The sequence below is a fragment of the Grammomys surdaster genome, unplaced genomic scaffold, assembly GCF_004785775.1.
Source record: "Grammomys surdaster isolate TR1022 unplaced genomic scaffold, NIH_TR_1.0 212, whole genome shotgun sequence".
In the NCBI taxonomy this organism is placed as follows: domain Eukaryota; kingdom Metazoa; phylum Chordata; class Mammalia; order Rodentia; family Muridae; genus Grammomys; species Grammomys surdaster.
In genome coordinates, this window is record NW_021604657.1 from 2,826,914 (window position 1) to 2,847,615 (window position 20,702).

At 38.3% G+C, this 20,702-nt stretch overlaps 1 protein-coding gene and 1 pseudogene across 1 annotated transcript in view; one reads left to right on the forward strand and one right to left on the reverse strand.

Annotated features, from left to right (window-relative positions):
- Window positions 1–20,702, reverse strand: part of Nbas (neuroblastoma amplified sequence) — a 285,612-nt gene that overhangs the window by 118,474 nt on the left and 146,436 nt on the right. Inside the window, exons 36-38 of the mRNA XM_028772232.1 lie at window positions 7,622–7,786; window positions 3,605–3,718; window positions 3,230–3,314 (exon numbers count right to left, since the gene is read on the reverse strand). Coding sequence (XP_028628065.1) covers window positions 3,230–3,314; window positions 3,605–3,718; window positions 7,622–7,786 — 364 coding nt within the window. The remainder of the gene's footprint in view (window positions 1–3,229; window positions 3,315–3,604; window positions 3,719–7,621; window positions 7,787–20,702) is intronic.
- On the forward strand, window positions 19,033–19,081 carry LOC114625045 (annotated as a pseudogene).

A 20,702-nucleotide genomic window follows, 5' to 3' on the forward strand; every position in this document is an offset into this window, starting at 1 on the left:
CTTCTTAAGGAGGTAGAGGATTACAAAAACACTGGCAGAACTCAGTTGAACTATTGTTCTGTTTCACTGTTTCTAATCTTCACCTTTTGGAAAAGCAGTAAATACTAACTCATATTAAAACCTTCACAGTATAGTGTTGAGGACAGAACTGTTGCAGTGTCTGCAATTTACCTTGAAATACATAAAGAATAACTTGGGAAAGAAATAAAATTACAGTATGCATAGTAAAAGATAAATTGTTGACTCTAAGTGAAAAGCAATGGGTATATTCAATGAAGTTTTTTTTCAATTTTACTATGAGTAGTAAATATTTTAATAAAATTTTAGAGGGAAAGATCTTTACTTACAAATGTTCAATCTCAGTGCCGGTTACCTCTTCTCCACAGAAGTTTGTTTCTAGAACAGTTATCTAAATCTGGTGCAGGGCCTCTTCTAACAGCCACTACAGCAAATTGATAGGAAGACTGAAAAGGGAGGCCATCACCCCTTACACCACCCTGCTCATCAAAATTTTCTTACAGCTCTCATTGGGAATCAACAATTGTTGCCAAGGGCCAGCCATGCACAGCACAAAAGAAGGATCTCAGCCTTGAAATCAACATAGAGCCAATTTCAGAGGAAAGAATAAATGAACTGATAAAGGGACCCATGAAATTCCATACTAGCTGAAGAAAATGAGTCACAGGAACTTTATGACATAATTTAACATATATGTATTTTTAAAAATTGTTCTGCTTTAGCAATGTATAAGAGTTTAATTTGCAAAGCTATTCTACGATCAGATGTAATGTGTTTTCCCAAAGGACTTTATATCCAAAATCAGATCACCTGTGCCACACCTCTGGAAAGCACTCTGTGATGAACTCATTCCAGAACTAAATCCACAGAGAATAGTCACCCAAATTACTGATTGGAAATCATTAGCCATTAAGTCATTCATTCATCTAAATAAATAATAAACAAATAAAAATTTCCAGTTAGTTTCCATAAAAACTTTTTAGTCAACCTCATTAAAAGATTCTAAAATGTCAAATCATCTGGGGAAGCAAAATAATCTACATCAGAACCCATCAAGAGTCACATTCCTATCATGCTTTTAAATTTAATTTTAAATTTAGCTTCTATCATTCTTCAGTTCTGTTGGGTTTCTGGAAATTATCTCATGTTACAAAACTATTATGCATAGATTTCTGTATGTTAGCATTATCCAAAACACCATAATTGCTAGTTTAGAACATGCCTCACAAAAGATAAATCCAAAATAAGAGGTTATTATTAAAACCATCCCTATATTGAATGTTCACAGCAAATTAATGGCACATACAAAATATCCTTTCTTAGCCCTAAAATGATTTTCCATGAAGTAATATTGGATATTAAAAAAAATCTTTGAAAGATTTAAATGTGAAAAAATATATATCAGGACACAGAACTAAAGGCCAGTACCCTGAAATCCTGCAGACTCCACCAAGAGCACACAAATGAGCAAGCACTGTGAGCCACAGAGACACAATCTAGACCTACTGACAGAAGAACCATGATATCCAAACCGCCCTTCCTCACCATGTGGAGAAATAATCATTTTTCATGTCCCAAACACCACTCTGTAGCATCAGGCAGAAGTGTTAGTAGATATAATAGCTGGGGACTGAGTTTCAGGTTGAACAGGACAGATGGAAAAGATGCAGGTGGCATCTATGTGCTGCCAAGAAAAAAGGTCCTGAGCACAAACATGGCAGAGATTGAAGATAGGATATATGGTGGTTGGGATAAACCAAAAAACTACACATATAAACTACAATTTTATAATCATATAGGCCCAAATCTAAAGGTTCTAAAAGAAATGGTCTCCAATTTGAAAGTTTCAGTATTTCTTAAACATTGTTAAGTGGTTCTAATATGAAATCAATAAAGAGGATTATAGAGATGAGTCCTGAGAAAATTGTGAAATCACAATTGGATGGACAAGTGCAAGGTGAATAGGTTAGGAGATATCTAAGCACAAGTACACAAATGGTGCCCCACAGGGTCATCATCCAGGATTCCTTCTCAGGGAAGGAATACCTGTGCTATTAACCCCCAATGCGAACACGTACACAGCCACATGGATGCACACACACCAGCTTTTAGTGAGAGTCTACTTGAGATGCTGAATGTGGCAGCACAGAGACCTTCATTGCCCACTCTCACCCCACCGCCTCACTGCCTGTCCCTTCATTCAAATGAACAGAAATGGCAGACTTGGGACCCACAGAGACAAGCACTATCCAACTCTCATCTTACCAAGTGCAACCAAACATTAAGGAAAATATATTCCCTACGTTGTAGTACCTGCTTTAAGGGAGAAAAAAAAATGATCTTTCTCAGTATACTTTCCCAAGTTTTACTGACTCCAGGCAAGTGCTTTGCTAACCTGGATGGCTCAGGACAGGCTTCTCGGTAGTTAAAGGTGCCTAGTACTTTGCATCTGAAGGCTATGCTAGGATGCTAAGAAGCTTTCCCTTCATCTCCACGTTCCCTTCTCACTAATGGCCTGGAATAAAACAAGATAGCTGGAGCTCTAGCAGCCTTTGAACCTTGAGAAACACTGATCACAAAGGGAAGGAGAGCAGAGGTTACTGAACAAACACCCAGGCCACGTGAGATTGCCCAGCAGCTGAGGCTCCGGCCCACAGTCCTCATGAACCCAGAGTCATTCTTTAGAACTCACTGGGTGGAAAGAAGAACTGATTCACAAGTTGTCCTTACACACACACACACACACATACACACGAATGCACACAGACACACACACACACAAATGTAATTTAAAATAACTTTTTAAAATGCTTAGAAACTCCAAAAGAATCTTAAAAGAAATGGAAGATAAAAGACAAGTAAGCTGTCTTTAGTAAACTTGCAGGTTTCTTTCTTTTCCAAAAGATTCTACCTAAAAATATGTCACTGGGTAGAAACTCTGTTAGGTCAACCTCAGAACAAAAAACAGAAATGAACACTGAGAGGGTGCATCATTTACCATGACAATCAGCAACCTGAAGTAATTGCATGTTTTTCATCCTTTTAAATGTGTATCCAGAAAATGGTAAAAATTCGGTAAGTACTTTTGACAAATGGACAGATGCCATTAGATAACTCAAAATTACTGAAAATTATATTTCTCCAAACTCTCCACACTCATTGCTCTTCAAAGCGGATCTCCGCCCTGCTGAGAGGTCACAGCCTAACTTACCTTCTGTTGTTGGAAACTCTTGTGTCTTAGCCTCTGCCAGCTTTCCAGTTCTCAGCAACACTTCAGCAAAGCTTTCCACAGGAACCTGCTGATAGGTGGCATGGGTCACTTCAGATGACACAAAAGCAGCACTTTCACTTAAAAACATGATTGCTGAGGTCTCTGGCTTCGGCTAAGCTGGATAACTGTTTCTCACTAATGCACATTTTTTTTTATTTAGCATTTTAGTGGATTTTCATCTTGTGATATATCATGATCTATATGAAACAAATCCTAGAACCAACATAGTAAGAGCCAAGCCCAAGATGTACTTCAGGAAAGGCTTCGTTTCTCCTCGTGCAGTTAACCCTGTCTTCTTAAGCACACTGTCCTTACCTCGGTGACAAAGGGATTAGCGATGACTGACTCATAAAAAGGGTGGCATCCTTGTCTTTCTAGGTCATCATTGGCTACAGTCCCAATTCGATATGCTCCACCAAATTCTTGCTCCTAACAAAGAAAACTGGATTAAAAGAGAGACCAAGGAGGGGTAGAAGGGAGAGGAGGAAGGACGGAAAGTGGGGATGCTGATTCCAGGAAGAGGTAATCAGTGTGTTCTGTACATCTAGGACAGAGGGACACCAATGCCCAGTAGCAGATTTAAGAACAGTAGCTATAGCCTACGGGCAGCACTTCAATGCACCCTGCAACCTCTTGAGTTCCTTGATCATGTTGATATCAATAAATCAGAAATAGTGGGGTCATCAGTATTCTATAGAATGAGTTTCCTACACCACAGTTAGAACAACCATCCTAAGACACCACTTAGTATGGCTCTGAATAAAGGAAGCAGCCACAACACAGAATGATACCACACACATTAACTGTTAACACCAAAGGTGGTGTCCCTCTATCAACCATGCAGACTTCGTAATACATGCTACTTACAGGCCTATGGACCTCCCCCCATTGTAAGGGTTGCCTCAAGGTTGGCTGCTTGCTGAGGTCTGATTATTTCTCCAGGCCTGCCTCATGCTCATGTGCTCAAGTCTTACCAAACCAAAGCATGGTCTGAGGGCACCCCTTTCACTAGCTGGAATCCTTCACTATTATTCCCCAAACATGTTTAGGGATCATCATCATTCCTGATTAGCAAGCACCTACTGCCCTGCCATAGTCTTTAGACTTCTCTGCTCTCCTTGAACAGATGTTAAAACTCCTCATGGAGAAAGTTAAGTAAAAGACATTCTTGCAAAGACTACTGCAGACATTTTTGGCAGGCACAGTCCAGTAAACAATGAAACTGTTTAACAAAATGATACATTAATAACAGTGTTGAACACTTTAACACATAAGCCTTCACAAAAAAGGTAAAAAAAAAAAATCCACCAGGTGAACAAAACATAATCCACTGTGACACATGGAGGGAGAAGGGAGGAAGGGAGGGAGAGATCAATCTCCATGACAACATGACAAGGCCAACATCCCAGTAACTGCTACCTCCTTTACCAACCATGCAGATCTCTGTCCCTCCAGCTCCTGTTTCTGGAATAATTCCCATGTAGACCATCAGCAAGTGCTTAAAAATCTTCCTCAAACAGCTTCGGCTGCTTCCACTTCCTTCAGAATTACATGTTTAACGGACTCATATCCCACACTTAAAGAGCTAACTAGAGACCTGTCCCCACTTCCACCTAAGATGGAAGAGCCTTGCCATATAGGGCTGCCACGAGCTCATTAAGAAAAGGTGCAGCATATAGTCTCTCCAAAAGTTTTCCATCTCCTGGAGACAAAATCCCCAGTCACATCACAGTCTGCATGAGGTTTTCAATGCTTACCTCCCCACCAAAAGCCACTGTGTCCTGTATGTTCTACAAAAAAATATAAGCCTATTTCCCACCCCAGGGCTTTGAATCTGCCCAGTGTGGTTCAGTCACACTTTTGCATGAAATGACTATTTAATGAAAAAACTAACTTCCATATAAATCATAACTTTACTGTCTCAATAAAGTCATGATTCATTTAAACCTTTAAGCTCTCTTTTTTATTCATTCTCACAAGTTCTCTTCGGAAGTAACGTTTGCATTTGTAGTCCCTCAGTTACACACAGGCTATCATTATGCATGCGATGTGCCTTGATCACACACACACCTTCAGGAGCAGTTTTAGAGTCCCATCTCCTTTCTACATGTCCACTTTTAAGTTCAGGTCCTGCTCAAGCTTTCCAACCACACAGAAAATGTGAGAATTGTTCTTCTAAGCATGACTTATTTCAATTAACATGATCATTGCCAGTCCTATCAGTTTTTTCTGAGACTATCAGTTTTGTTCTTTATAAGTGAGTTAAACTTCAGTTTGAATACAAACCACGTTTTCTAATTTATCTATCCTTTGTTGAACGGCACTGAGACTGAGTCCAGAATTTACCAATATGAATGATGTCACAGAAACACAAGCGTACAGATAAAACTGCAGTCAAAAACTGATTCTTCAGGACATTCACCCAGAAGTGCTGAGTGGATTATATGGAAGTTTTGTTTCCACTTTAGAAGCTGTTGTGCCCATTTCCATATTGGCTGGAATAGTCATATTCCCCCCAGCAGGAATAAGGCTTCTTTCTTCCCCACTGCCTGCCAGTTTTTGTTATTCCTCAGTGACAGCCATTCTGGTTTCAAACAGATACTAACCATGGTTTTGGTTTGCATTTATCTGACAGATAAAAATGTTGAAAATGTTTTTCATGTATTCATTATCCATTTGTACTTCATTACAAATGTCTGCCTGTTTTCCATTTATCAATTTGATTATTATCACTCTAATTATTGAAATGTTGAAGATCCTTATGTATCCAGATAGTAACTCTTTGTCAGACAACTGATTATTCAGCAAAAATTTCTCCATCCGAAATGCTGATCCTTTGTCTCTGCAGAACTTTTCCAGTTTGATATAGTCCTGGGCCCATTCTTCTTCGTAAATCCTGAGCAACTGGAGTCCAACTCAGAAAGTTACTGCCTATGCCTAGAACCCTAGGTGTTCCTCTAGTATCCTAAAGTTTTCAGGTCTTGCATTAAGGACCCAGCATGACATAGACAGGGATTTAGTTTCACTCTTGTGTGTGTAGATTGCAGGTTTCCTAGGACATCTTGTTAAAGAGGCTAATTTTTCCCCACTATATCATTTTGGTACCATAATTAAAAGTCAGGTGGCCTTAGGGTCATGGCCTACTTTCTAAATTTTCTACCCTAGTCCATTGGATAGTAGTCTGTGTCTGTTTTAGGGTCACTAAGATGTTTTTATTATCACATTTCTGTGATATATATGTTAAGTATTGCAATGCGTCCTGAACTATTTATTCATTAGCTCAAACTGTTTTGGGTATTTGAGGTCTTTTATGTTCCCATGTGAATTCTTGTTCTTGTGAAGTCAGGATGACTTTTCCTAGTCATCTGAAGAATGTCACTGGCTGAATCTGCAATCCTTTTAATAGCATGGACATTTAAAGGACATTCTGTATATTCAGGGACTTGGAAACCTATCCATATTCTACTGCATTCTATTACCTTCATTAATTCTTTAGAGTTTTCACTAGAGAGATCTTTAAGTTTCCACTTGTTCCTTATTGTAGTACTGTGAATGAGACTATCTCCCAGAGTTCTCTCAGTGAGTATTGATCATCACTGTATAGGAAACCTAATGATTCTTCAATCCTGACTGTGTCTCCTGTTACTTTGCTGAGAGTGCTTACAAAACCTCCAAGTCTTCCAGTAGATTTTTTAGGAACTTTTAACTATAGAATCACATCATCTGAAGACAAGAACAATTTGTCTCCTTCCTTTATTTGTATCCTTTTTATTGCTTTCTCTTGCCCTATAATTTGGCTAGGATATAAAGTTCTATATTATGAGTGGCAATAGAGAACAACATTGTCCCATACCTACTGTTGAAAGAGTTCTTTCTATTTTTTCCATTCAAGATAATGTGGACTACAAGTCTGCCATATTGAAGTTATCTGTACATCACAGTACCATTTCTCTATTATGTAAATGTTTCATCTCCTCTACCATTGTAGACAATGAAATTACATTAAAATCTGTCCTCATTCTAGTGCCAGTGTTTATACCTGTTGGGAGCCAAAGAAAGTAATTAGAAAGTATATGCTAAATGAACATATAGGTAGACGGATGAGTGAACACATGAGTGACAGGTTCATGAGTATTTGAGCTGCATTGGTATTGAACCTACATTTTTTCATGCTTTATTTTCATGCCAGTACAAAGAACTGCAGTGTGGCAAAGCAGAGAAGGCAGCTTCCTGATGGCAGCATTCCTTACCTGATGGGAGGACCAGATTTCTTAAGATATTTTAACACTCAGAGATTTTACTATGACAACAACTGGTAAGCACCTTGCTTACCTGGAGGGGCCGCAGGTATGCTAAGGACTTCTTCCACCACTGCCCATCACTGACAGCCTGCAACACAGCCTTGGTAGTAGTCGTGGTATTGGACAAGACTTTCATGGTGGTTGTAGTGGTCCAGTGTAACAGGTCAGCTGAACTGCTGCCCGAAGTAGCAGCATCCTACATTGAAACGAGAACGGGCAGTGTAAAACAGCCATTGGTAAAATGGAGTACATAGAGAGGCTGCTGACAATAATCAGACTCATTAAACACCAAGATAAACAAACTGAAAATCCATGTTAGCCAGTAACTAAACAACAGTGTAGGAAATGCTGATGGTTCATTGTTCCCCACTAAGCTTACAAAAGAAAACAGAAAAAGTATAAATGCATTAAGTCAACACTCACGTTCAGCAGCCCTGCAGAGAGGTGACGTGCTCTTTATTTTTACTAATCTAATAACCACACATTTTAATTAGTCTTTAAATTAATAAGTAAATCATTTAATTGATCAATGTTCCGTGACCCTGACAAAGTAGACAACTCCGATAAGCTACCTATCATTATAAAAGGAATTGCTTTTTATCCAACCAAGTAGATGATTAATATTATTTAAAAGACCTAACCTCCTGCCAATCTTGAGGCATTCAGCAAAAATGCTACCTATCCCTTTAAAAACCTGAACTATTCTAAAAAGAGAAAAATCGCATACATTAATAGTCTTTTAAGCAAAAATAACAAAGACTGCATTTGCTCTTAAGATCAAGGAGTTCCCAACAGAGGAGTTAGAGAAAAGACTTAAGGAGCTGAAGGGATTTGAGGCCCCATGGGAAGAGCAACAATACCAACCAACCAGAGCTCCCAGGGTCTAAATCACCAGCCTGGGAGCACATAGGGAGGGACCCTTGGCTTCAGCTGTATATGTAGGGGAGGACAGCCTTGTCGGGCATAGGTGGGAGAGGAGGTTCTTGGTCCCATGAAGGCTGGATGCCCCAGTGTGGGGGAATTCGAGGGTGGGGAAGTGGAAGTGGGTGGGTGAGTGTGGCACACCCTCATAGAAGCAGAAGGAAAGGAGATGGGATGGGGGTGTCTAGGGTGGGGAAAAAGGGAAAGGGGATAACATCTGAAATGTAAATAAATAAAATATCCAATTTTTAAAAAAGAATTATTGTATAAAAGTAAACTCACGGGCTAATGTGTACTTACAGCTTTTTCTTAAACATTCCAGTTAAATGAAATAAATAAAAGTAAGTCTCATGCTTCCGATACCAATCATTGTCTTGCTTCTAATAGCAGATAGCTCAGTTTGATTATTTAATCCTTTACCTTCATTCTTGGAAGTAATAAAAATAATAGATCATATAATCACTCAAATGTTCTCAGGATATCCTCACATACGAAGGACTGAGACAAAAGCATCCTGTAAAGCTACTTGCAGCTGCTTCGGGATAACTCATTCTCTTGCCCTGGAACCTGTGAGACTATGAGATAGCAATAGAACGTTGCAGACAATGCTTATAAGAGCATGAGAAGCAGAAAGATTAAGTCAAAATAACTCACTTGCTCAATATAAGGACTAAGCCCACAAAGCAGAAAAACTGCCATAGCGAGGGTCAAAAGTTTGTAAGGGAGACGTCAAGGGGAGGTGAAAGATTTGAAACATAAAGATACTAAACCCACAGTGGCTGCCCTTCAAAACAGGATGAGCGTTGAGATAAAATGAACTATAGAATATTCCAGAAACCTGAGAACAAGTGTCCTATGATAACCAATAAGAAAATGTGGAACTCAGTCCATAAGCACAAGGAATGAAGTTTGGCCAACAACATGAAGGAGAGTAACAGATTCTCTGCCAGAGTCTGCAAAATTCCCATCTTATGAGAACCATAAACTAATGAGCTTTTCTAAGAGCTGTGGATTTGTGGTGATAGCAAAGGAACAGAACATGTTAGGACACTTAAACATCTATTTTACTATTTCAATAAGAAAAATCAAAAGAAGCCTTTAAGCTGCACTAACCAAAGGTCAGAATTTCCCTAAGCTCAGTGCCTGAGGCTGCTTCTTCTACATGGTTTACTACAGTTTTGACATTAGAAAATATATATCCACGAACTCAATGCAACATTACAGATTAAAGGTTAATTACAAAAAGAGAAAACAGATGCCATGATAGTAAGGAAGAAGTCATGCTACACTGCTTGTATATTATAAAGATAATCACAGAAAATATAACTGAGGTTTAGCTAGCAATAAAATTAGTGTTCCTCTAGGCTTCAGTTTGGACAGATAGCATGGCTTTTCTGACTTACTGCAATCAGACCTCCCAGCAAAGTGTCCTGAAATATGAGTTTCAAAGCTAAAGAGCACACTTCTCAAATGGGCCTATAACTGTGTTAAATACATGATTCACTTTCTTGGCATTTCACACATATACTGCATGAAATCTAGGAAGCAAAACTATTATAGAGCTGGTGTTTTGCTAGTTCTGTAATTCTTCTACTGGCAAGAAATATATATTCATATGAGTAACATAACTGTATGTAAACATCTATAAAACTGTGCCAATGACTCTGTTGCCAAAATAAAAGAGGAGCCTAAAGGAAAACCCTGACCTTCCAACCTGCCAGCTTCCACCTTTGTGGACTGGCATAGGATGAAAGCTCATCTTCTGGCTCCCCGGGTAGAAAGTAGCTCCCTAGAAAGGAAGCCCTGAAACATGCCCTGCAATAAGAGTTAAGTATTAGCAATACCCATGACTTAAGTTCTTAAAATATTTTCTAAGGCATTAAAAAACTCGCCTCCTTCATGCTACCTGCAGATTCAGATGTAGAACTCTCAGTTCCTTCTCCAGCACCATGTCTGTCTGCACACTACCATGCTTCCTGCCATGTTGATAATGGACTGAACCTCTGATCTGATTAAGTCAGCCCCAATTAAATGTTTTCCTTTAAAAAAAAAAGAAAAGAAAAACAAAAACAAAACAAACAAACAAAAAAACCTCGCCTCCACTTAATATTGGCTAAAGCATTTTCTGTGATCTATGACTTAACGTGACATATGAAAAAAAATGTAACAAAAACCTGAGAACACAATAGCCAGGAGAAAAGAAATGCTGTCTTCATTCAGCAGAGACTATAGTTAAAATAGAGAGCATCACCACTGTCAGAGCTCCAGTGGGAAACTTAATAGAAACACATCCTGTCCTGGTGCTCTGACCTCCAACACCCAGCCTCTGGTCTATGGGGCTCTTCAGCACACAACACGTGGCTGTTCTGCACTGACAAGGGCTATAAAGGAAAAATGCATGCTGGTTTTGTTTATTTGGTTGGTTTATGATTTTTACAAGTGTGTGGGGGAGTGGGGGAGTATATGCACAAAGTACAGGTACAAATGGGACAGAGGAGGGTCCTGGACAGTTCAGAGACGGACTTGCAAGAGGTTGTGAGCTGCCTGACAGTGCTGTGAACTGAACTCTTGTTCTCCATAAGAGCAGCAAATCCTTTCAACTACAGGTCAACTCTCTAGCACCTCATGCTAGTTTTAAATACAAAAGGAAGCAGATAGAGAACAATGCACATGATCTTAACTTCAATGTGCTGGAGTAGAATTAGATGGAATACACAGACATAACTAACAACCTAGATCATGTCAAGTTATTAAATGTCTTGTGTGCAAGGGAGACAGGCAGGCCTATAAGCCAACCCATGGAGAGGACAAGGTAGAAATTGTAAATAGGAAACCTAAAGTGTCCAACTTTAGCAGTAGAAACAGTCGTTGATTTTTCTCCCTGCTCTGTGCCAGGACTTTAAAAAGTGCATTACACATATATGTTGTGTAAACACTAAAGGGGAACAAGCACACAAGTAGTTGTTTTATGGAGGCCGTACTGGGGCATAGCTGTAACATCAACACTTGGGAGGTATATCAAAGCTAGTCTAGACTACATAGTAAGTTCATAGCACTGGACAACACAGTAAGACACTGACTTTAAAAAAAACTATTAGAAATTTCAGAAGATGTTCAAGATGTATGCATTAAATAATGTACAGTAGGTCAATTTTTTTTAATTTTTTTTTGTAAGTCAAGTTTAACACTAGAATAACCCTGTACCAAGAAACATCCCAGAATTCCAGAGGACTTTCCAAGCAGGCTTCCACACAATACTGCCAACACAAGCACCACACTGAATGCCATGCTTACTTGGCCCATTTTCACACTATTGAGCACCGCCATGCTGATTTCCAAGTTGATACATGACCATTTATGTGTGTGGTACTAGTGATCTAGGGCCTTGTCATGCTAGTCAAGTGTTGTACCACAACTGAGCTCGACCACAGGTTTATATTTGTTAATTTTGAACAACCTCTACATTGCCCAGGATGATCTTGAACTTGCTCTGTGGCACACACAGGCTTTGAACTTGCAAACTTCTTGCCTCTGTATGGTAAGTAGCTGGGATTCAAGGACTATACTACCAGGTCCAACTACTTAACCTCTTTCTGTAGAGGGATATTTAAAACATCTCCAACTTCTAGGATATACACCTAGTAGCGGACTCACTGAAGCATAGAATATACATGAGTCCAGATTCTGCACACAGAGTCAAGCACTTTCTCTAGTGACTATAACAGTCTACACTATATAACCCAATATCATGGTATTTTAATTTAAGCAGTTCTTGTAAGTACATATTATCTTTTTAGTCGTCTACATACTGTATACTGGAAAATATATCTTCTAGAGTGCCACTTATTCAATAGGTTTTCCATCATTTTACACAGGTTGAACTCATACATGTTTTGGGGTCATAGGCCTTACTAAATATGCAAACAATGAGATTTTAGTACCTTGTGAATTATTTTCATTTTCTTACTAATATCCTAAGACAAATATTAAACCAGGTGGAGATGGTGTATGCCTCTACTCCCAGCACTTGGGAGGTAAATGCAAGTGGATCTCTGAGGCTGAGACCAGCCTGGTCTACAAAATGAGGTCCAGGACAGTCAAGAGTACACAAAGAAACTCTGCCTCAAAAAAACAAAATAATAATAATAATAATAATAATAATAATTTGTATTAATATGTTTTTGCTTAAGGATTATACTTTTAGATCTAACTGAGAAGTCTTTGCTTACTCTAAAGTCACAAAGATGCTATCCTCAGTTTATCTTTTTTTTTACTCTATTGATTCTTTGTGAATTTCATATCATGCACCCAATCCTCCATCAATGCCGCTCAGTCCTCCATCCCTTTGTATCTGCTATGCACCCTTGAGACCTCCACTGAAAAGAAAATAAAAATAAATAATTTTTTAAAAAAAGAATATCTCATTGTGGAAGCTGTAGTGTATCAATAATGTGTTCATGGTATATCCTTTTATCCACACATCTTTACTTGCAAATGTTCAATGCAATGAGTCTTGCCTGCTACATAATCAATAATGGATTCTCACCAGGACTCCTTTTGGATATGTCATTGTTGCCTGTGTCATGGAGATGCTGCAGCTTTGGATCTACATGACTGGCCCCTTCACATGCTCAAGCTATTCTTAGATGGGGTAGACATTGGGATGGACCAATTAAAGCCCTGGATCTGGGCTTGGGTGGTAGCTGAGTTGGTTAGCCCACCAGTTCACCCACATCCACAACACCAAGGCAAGCTCTCCAGTACTGCCTCAGCTAGCTCATCCAATGGCACAGCTGGCAAGGGGCAGGCAAGCTCTCCAGCTCTCATGCCCTGGGGTCAGCTCACCCTTACCTTTGCCCCAGGGTCAACTCTACTGTGGTGCCTGGGTGAGACGCAGGGCTACTCTCCTCAATGCTGCAGCCAGGGAGGGACAGGGCCAGTTCTCCAGCTCCAAGAGGGTAAGGGCATCTTTCCACTGTCCAGGCCACCACAAAGGACTGAATAGCCAGGGTCAGATCTCCCATCCTCAATTAATCTTAACATGTAAGATCTTTTTTCTTTTACTTTTAAGTGGCATTAGTAAGATTACTATCTCCTATCCACTCATAGCATTATATGTTTAATTAAAATATCCTGTTATGATTTTTCATTTACTGCAGGGGAGATTGTTCAAAAGTAAGGACACTATTCATTCTTTATTATGAAGTGTGTGAGAATCTCCACAATTTGCAGCTATAGATAAACATTTAGATTTACTGCACTATTTAAATATTGAAATATATTTTCAAGATGTGTCTAGAACAAAAATTACTCAACTAGAATATCGCATCACATTTCAAATTTCTATTCATCTTGAGAATCTTCTTAATTAAGAGGGTGTATCAAATAATTTGAATGCCATTAACTAATCCCAGAATAGAACTAAAACTATAAACATGCTGAGAAATACAGACCACAGATAGAGTGTCACTTCATATGGTGGTAAAGAAAAAAAAACTAAAAGATATCCAAATGTGAAAGGCATTAAACCAGTATTCACTTTCATAATACAAGCCTAAATTTTATTTCTGTTTCTATGGATAGATGAGCTAATTCAAGATAAAAATTCAAGATATATGGAATATAAAAGACTATTTCCAAAGGTAAGTTTAAAGGTTCAGAAATGTATATGGTAAAGGATTTCCTGTAAATATTTCTTCTAGGGAAAACCTCAAAGAGAAAGTAAGGCTTGTGAACTGGCAAAGGTAACTATTAAACAACTAGATGACCTGGGCTCAATCGCAGGACCCATGGAGTAGAAAAGAGAGAAATGTAGTCCTATAAGTTGACACCACATGTTCATCATGGCACATGTGTGTGCATTCATAAAATTAATGTAATTTTAAAAAATTAAAAGACAACTTAGACCGCAGAATTAGTATTTAAGCATCATAGACTAGGGAAAGGGAGAAGAGGGTGGGAAAAATTTACCAACTGGTGTGGTTGGTCTACACAGTTTTTTTCAGCTTCATAAACTAGGAAAAGAAAAAAGGGATTTGTTGGGAGATAGTTTTGCACACCATGTATTCAGATGCTGATTTCTATGCCCAGGCATCTGGTTGAAGTCCTGACATTGGCATGGTCAAGCATCTCAGGCCTCAGTGTTACATAAAAATTGTTTTCTATCACCTCTGTTTGGTTAATAAAGAGCTGATGAGCCAATTGGCCAGGAAGAAGAGAATAAGGCAGGACTTCTAATCCAAGTCAGGGGGTCCCAGAAAGAGACCAGAGAGAGAGAAGGCAAAGAAAGAAGATGTGTAGAAACTATGTGGATGGACCACGAAGATCCACAGCCAAGGACACAGATAGACCAGCGCCATTTAGGGCAAGACCAGGTGTCAAATAATAGCACATGTGGCTGGGTAATAGGAAGCCCAGTCAGGTTAGCATAGCTCAGAATACGCTCAGTTTAGTGCTTGCAGTTTGTTAATAAAAATAACATGGCTCTGTGTCATGTATTCCAGAGCTAAAATGGGCTAATCTGCAGCTATTTGGGAACAAGGGAAACACAGAAAGCCCCCAAGAATTACTTTTATGGGAGTTCAAAGTTTTAATCCTGAAATGACAATTTTTATATTCATAGTGACACACTGCTAATTAAATTAAACTGTGTAGTAACAGAAACAGATTAGATATTAAAACCAGATCAACAATTGCCAAGATAAAATTTAACATTAAATCTCGTAAGTATTAAGCATGCTACATAGTTCAAAAGTTAAAAAGCAGTAATGGTATCTTTCTAATGTGACAACAAAAACCAACCATTACCATTACACATTCAGTATGGCTCACAGTAACAACTCTCTGTGGTCTACTGCTAGAATGATTTGAGGAGTGGCTTCCCTAGTGTCAGTTAAGAATGATGAATTTCAAAGAAAGTGGTTGGCCTCAAATATACTAAATGAATAGTACATGCAGGCTACTTAATGAATATAAAAAGCCCAGGCAGGGCTCAATCAGTACCCGTTCTTCAAAATATCATTAAATAATCGAAAACATTTTTCTGCAAATAACACTTTCCTTCAAGTACTAACTGGAGCACTTTTCATCCCAATTTGGAGTATTAAGACTACAACTTGGTCTCCAAACAAAACAGTACAAGAAAATACAAACTGCAATGTAATCTTAGTAATGTGTGTACATGTATATTATAGCTTCAGTAAGAAAATACCTCATGAGCCACGAGAAATACACAGAACTCTGAACACATGCTTGAGAAGAGTGGGCGCCCAGGCTGTGTATGGTGGCACAATCACACACATGCCCCAGGACTTGGAAGACTGTTGGCAGGGGACTGTAGGGTCTAAGACATCCAGGGATACATAGACCCTGTGACATGGTGGAAAACATATAGATAGTGCTTCTGTCTGGGCAGCAAGACTCATGAACATGAAGGCAGAGAGGAGCAGGAAATAAGACCTTTAATTAGATAACAGGTTCGAGGTTAACCATATTCATCTTGGTTACATTATATTTTATATTCAGCAGATTATAGAAGATATAGGATGTATCCATGTACCACTTATTATAAGTTAACAAATGCTAGTATTTTAATATAACTGGCTCATGTCTATTTTTTCCTTGTACAAAATAAAGATTTCCAGAAATCTAATGACAAAGAACATGGGATTAGATAACCAAAAAGAAAGCTACCCAAATAAGCTTCCCAATTAATTGCATATGTGAGATAAGGTATTTTATATATTTTCTAACTATTTATTGAGCAATAAATTTAAGAAGTAGAAACACTTACAAAAAAGCACAAGAGTATATTTTCAGAACACTGAATGAGACACAGATATCTTAGGTATACCGAAAGAATAATCAATAGAGAGAAATCCTATAAACACGCCTTAGGAAACTTAAAAACATCTATACTTCAAAAGAAACCACTAAAAAAATAAAAATTCATGTCACACATTGACAGAAAATGCTCACAAATTACAAGTGTGAAACTTATCTGGATAAAATACCTGTATCTAAAATCCAGAATATTAATGAAAAATTTATTTCCAGCTCAGCCCCAATATAAATAACCAAGAAAGAAAACAAATGGGCAAAATAAATGAATAGCCCTTTCAACATGGCAATTAGCATGTGAAAAATGTACTCACAGCTATTTGTTGCATAGGATAAAATTATGTTTCCAGTACATCAAATGCATAGTAAGATAGCAGACATATAAAACAAAAATCCAGTGGAGAAACAGGAACTTTAACGTATTTCTGGTGAGAATGTAAAAATATTGGTACAATTTGCATATTAATTGGTACACTAAACAGTTAGGTATTAAAGCTTTGGTCTTTGTGAAGGATCCAAAGGCCTCTGAGCAGGAACTGCCCAGAATGCCTCCTCCTGGAAGACTAGCTTTCATATTAGGTCACATGTAGGTCCAAAGGAAGAAAGCAAGCAAACATCCTACCTAGCTATAATAGCAATAGGCTACGTACAGTATTGGCACACATACCTCAGCAGTATCTAACAGCTCTCTACTTGAAGTGAAGTTGCACTCAAGCAGAGGAAATTCATGTCTGGTACTAGAAATCTAGCCATCTACTTAGAGCTAGTGAAGCCATGGATCTTGGAGGAGAATCTACAACCATAACTTTACTAAACCAGCATAACCCCTAAGTACATTCTATTAAATATTTGTCCTTATACTGGCAAATAAGTGTAGTCCTAATCTCTCACCAAGGAAATTCTCTTTGCAACAGATAGAAACCATTACATAAAAGAACATCAACATGCAGAGTCTAGAGACCAGTCCCAATGGATACATCTATAAAACACTCCCACACCTAAGGCTCATGGAACATGAAGGAGATGGAGCAGAAAGAATATCACAGAGTATTACATAGTATGCTGTGAGATTATGTCTCCTAGTAATGACAAGAGTTACACCCAAAAAAGTCTCACCAACATGACTGCCTAAAAATGAGCTGAATGACAACACCAATAGACATACTAATCGAATAGAAGAAAGACCATAAGGGTCTCAACCCTAAACAGATAACTACAGTAAAGTAAGGAATGCTGAGAATAGAAGAAATTATACAACTGACCAGGTTGTACTTAGCAATACTTATGAATATGATTATGCATATATGATGTAACAACAACTAATTAATGAAAAAAGGCCATGAATTTGAAAGTGAACAAGAAGGGGCATATGAGAGAAAAAAAGGAAGAAATGATTATATTATAATTTCCAAAAAATAAAAGTAATTTTAAAAAGGTTTGGTCTTGTGGATTCTTACAATAGATCCTGAGACACAACTAGACCACAGGGCTTTGCTTTCCTCAGTGGACTGATCCAATGGCATACTCATAGTCTGATGGTTGCTGAGTCCTGCATGGCCACAGAAGGGATAGTATGACAGGGTTCTCACCTCTGGAGCAAAGCCAGCAGGGAGTGGGCCTCCATGAGTGCTGACAGTCGCTAGCCATAAGGCTTTTTCATAGAACAATGTATATATTTTACTTTATATTCCTGCTTCAGGAAACCTTCTCCCCGCTAAGGTTAATGACTCCATTATAATTAGAAACAGCATGAATCTAGGAGGCAAGGGTGTGGCTGTTGTTCCTTAACAAAATGCTAAGTGCTGTGACTTTCTGGACAGCCCTTAAGACTGTGGGAAAGAACCCTGAAAATATGAGTTCAGGAATACATAAATCAGTGTAAAATGTGTCCTTACAGGATATCTCAATTATGCAAAATATAAGGATGCAATATGAATTGTATGAGGATCTTCACAGAACTAGAAGAACAAAGGCAGCTGCACTAATGAGCCAGCTTGTCAGAAACATATTAAGGAAGGATATAACAAGATATAGGGAGTGGTGACCTCAGGGCAAGATCCTACCCAGCTAAACTTATTGTTTATGCATACAAACGCAAGCAGATTTCTGACTTCAAGGTCAGCCTGGGACACAGTGAGTTTAGGTCCAGGTGTGGTGGAAATGGGGACCTCAGAGTGGGATCCCACACAGCTAGCTTAGTGTTTATGCTTACAAAAGCAGGCAGATCTCTGAATTCACTTGCTATATTAAAAAAAAAATGTACTTGGTGTCTTTTTCTAACAATCAAGGGGCTAAGGTCATAAAATTCTGATTCATGGAATAAACAAAAGAGAAGCTGGAGTATATGACTGAATTTATATGCAAATAAAAGACTGGGCTTTGGTCTGCAAGAAATGAGCTGTCTAGAAAGTGACTGCAGCTCTTTTTGGAATTTGTCTGGAGGGTTTTTGACTAAAGTAATAGAATGAAGTAATAGAAATATTACTTATCTTTTCTAACAGGTGTCCTGCCTTTGGTTGGAAAACACAAGAGCTATGAGGAGCAGAGAGCAGTCTCATGTAGAGGAGAGGGATATTTAGAGAAGGAGAAAGGGCTACCTAGAGAGAACTGCTTGGAAACATAACATAGCTCTTTTAGAATTTTTTCTGGTGGGATTCCGAGTTTGCTTGAGAAACCCATGAGCTTTTAAATTTTCTCTAGCAGGTTTTCTGAATTCGGATGGAAAACCCAAGAGCTGTCTTGAGCAGAGAGTTATTTTAAGCAGACTACAGAGCCAACAGCTATCTACAGAATTGTCTGGAGAGCTATCTCAAACAGACTACAGAGCTGTCAGCTTGCACCCTATCATTGACTTTGAGTTGTTTCTTCCACTACTCTCAAACACACTTTTCTCAGTACCCACTTCCCAAGCTGAGGCTGGTCCTTGGCACATGGCACAACTGCAGTTGGTGGAAACAAACAGAGATGAGATCTACTAAGAGGAAGCACATCCCCAAGGATACATTCTTAGTGACCATAGCCTGTTCCAGGCCTCTTCCTCTGGCATTCCCAGCTTCTCTGCACCAGACGTGAGCTACTTTCCTCCATTATATAAACCTATTCTGTGTGCTGCTTCCCATGCATCCGCTCAGAATCAACAAAACAAAGTGCCTAAAACTTGAAACTTCTGAAAACACATGTCAACATTGTTCTTTCTTCTAGTTATCTTTAATTAGATATCTCATCACAACAATGACAGGCTAAGACAAATGTGCAGCCTCTGGAAAACAAGTAGACAGCATATTCAAATATCAAGAACACAGCACAGAGTAGTTCTACTCCAGGGTGTCAATATATGAGAGGGACAAACACATCCACACAAACACTTGAATACTAATGTTCACAGAAGCTTTATTCAAAATAACTAAGAAGTGAAAACAATCCAAGGATCTATCTCTCTACCAATAAAGAAAGAAAATACTTGCCATGATATTGACACTAACTGCAATTATGCTTGCCTTTATTCAAGTATTTCTAAACAGTCCTTCTATAAATTGAAAATAGCAATATGCTGAAAACATGCTTGTGTTCTAAACATTAAATAGTCCAGCCATATAAATTATAGCCTCTTAAAATGTTCATAAACAATTTTCCCACAGTGAAATGATTTTTTTAATGAGAACCCTGTATACAATGCATTTCTATCTCTAATTAGATTTATCTAGGGAAAATACCACCAGCTACGTAATACTAGCTAAACAAAATGTTAATATACTATAATGGTATAAGAGTGTACAATCTAAAAAGCCACATAACCAACATCAGTAAGAACTGGAAATCTGTAATCTTGCAATTATTCACAGAGTATGCATCTATTAACAATTTTTCTACACAGGAAAAATGCAGCATCTTCACATGTACAGTTTCTACACTATTCATGTGGATGTCACTGTATAACAATATCTTTATTTTGTCAATATATGATAAAAATAATTTTCATAATGAAGTAACAGAAATAGTAAATATGAAGCAGGTTACATTGAAATCAGCTTTCATTTATGAGTTATAATTTAATATAGTTGTTACTTATACTGTTAATGTGCAATGCATGGCAGCTTATAGCTAAATACTACATTATACTCTGATAATAGTAGCTATAATATTCTCAAATGGGCTTCATTCATCAAAGGTATATGAGGGTTTTGATTAACACTTCCTGAAATCTAGATCTATTACAAGTGGCCTAAAGAGGAGAAAGAAAGACAGAAAAGCTTTTAAGGAAAAAATAATGACTTTGGAATCATGCCTTTACTTGCTAAGTGGACACAGAGGACATCTATGTCTGTCTTCATTGCTAGCAAGAGTCTAATGGA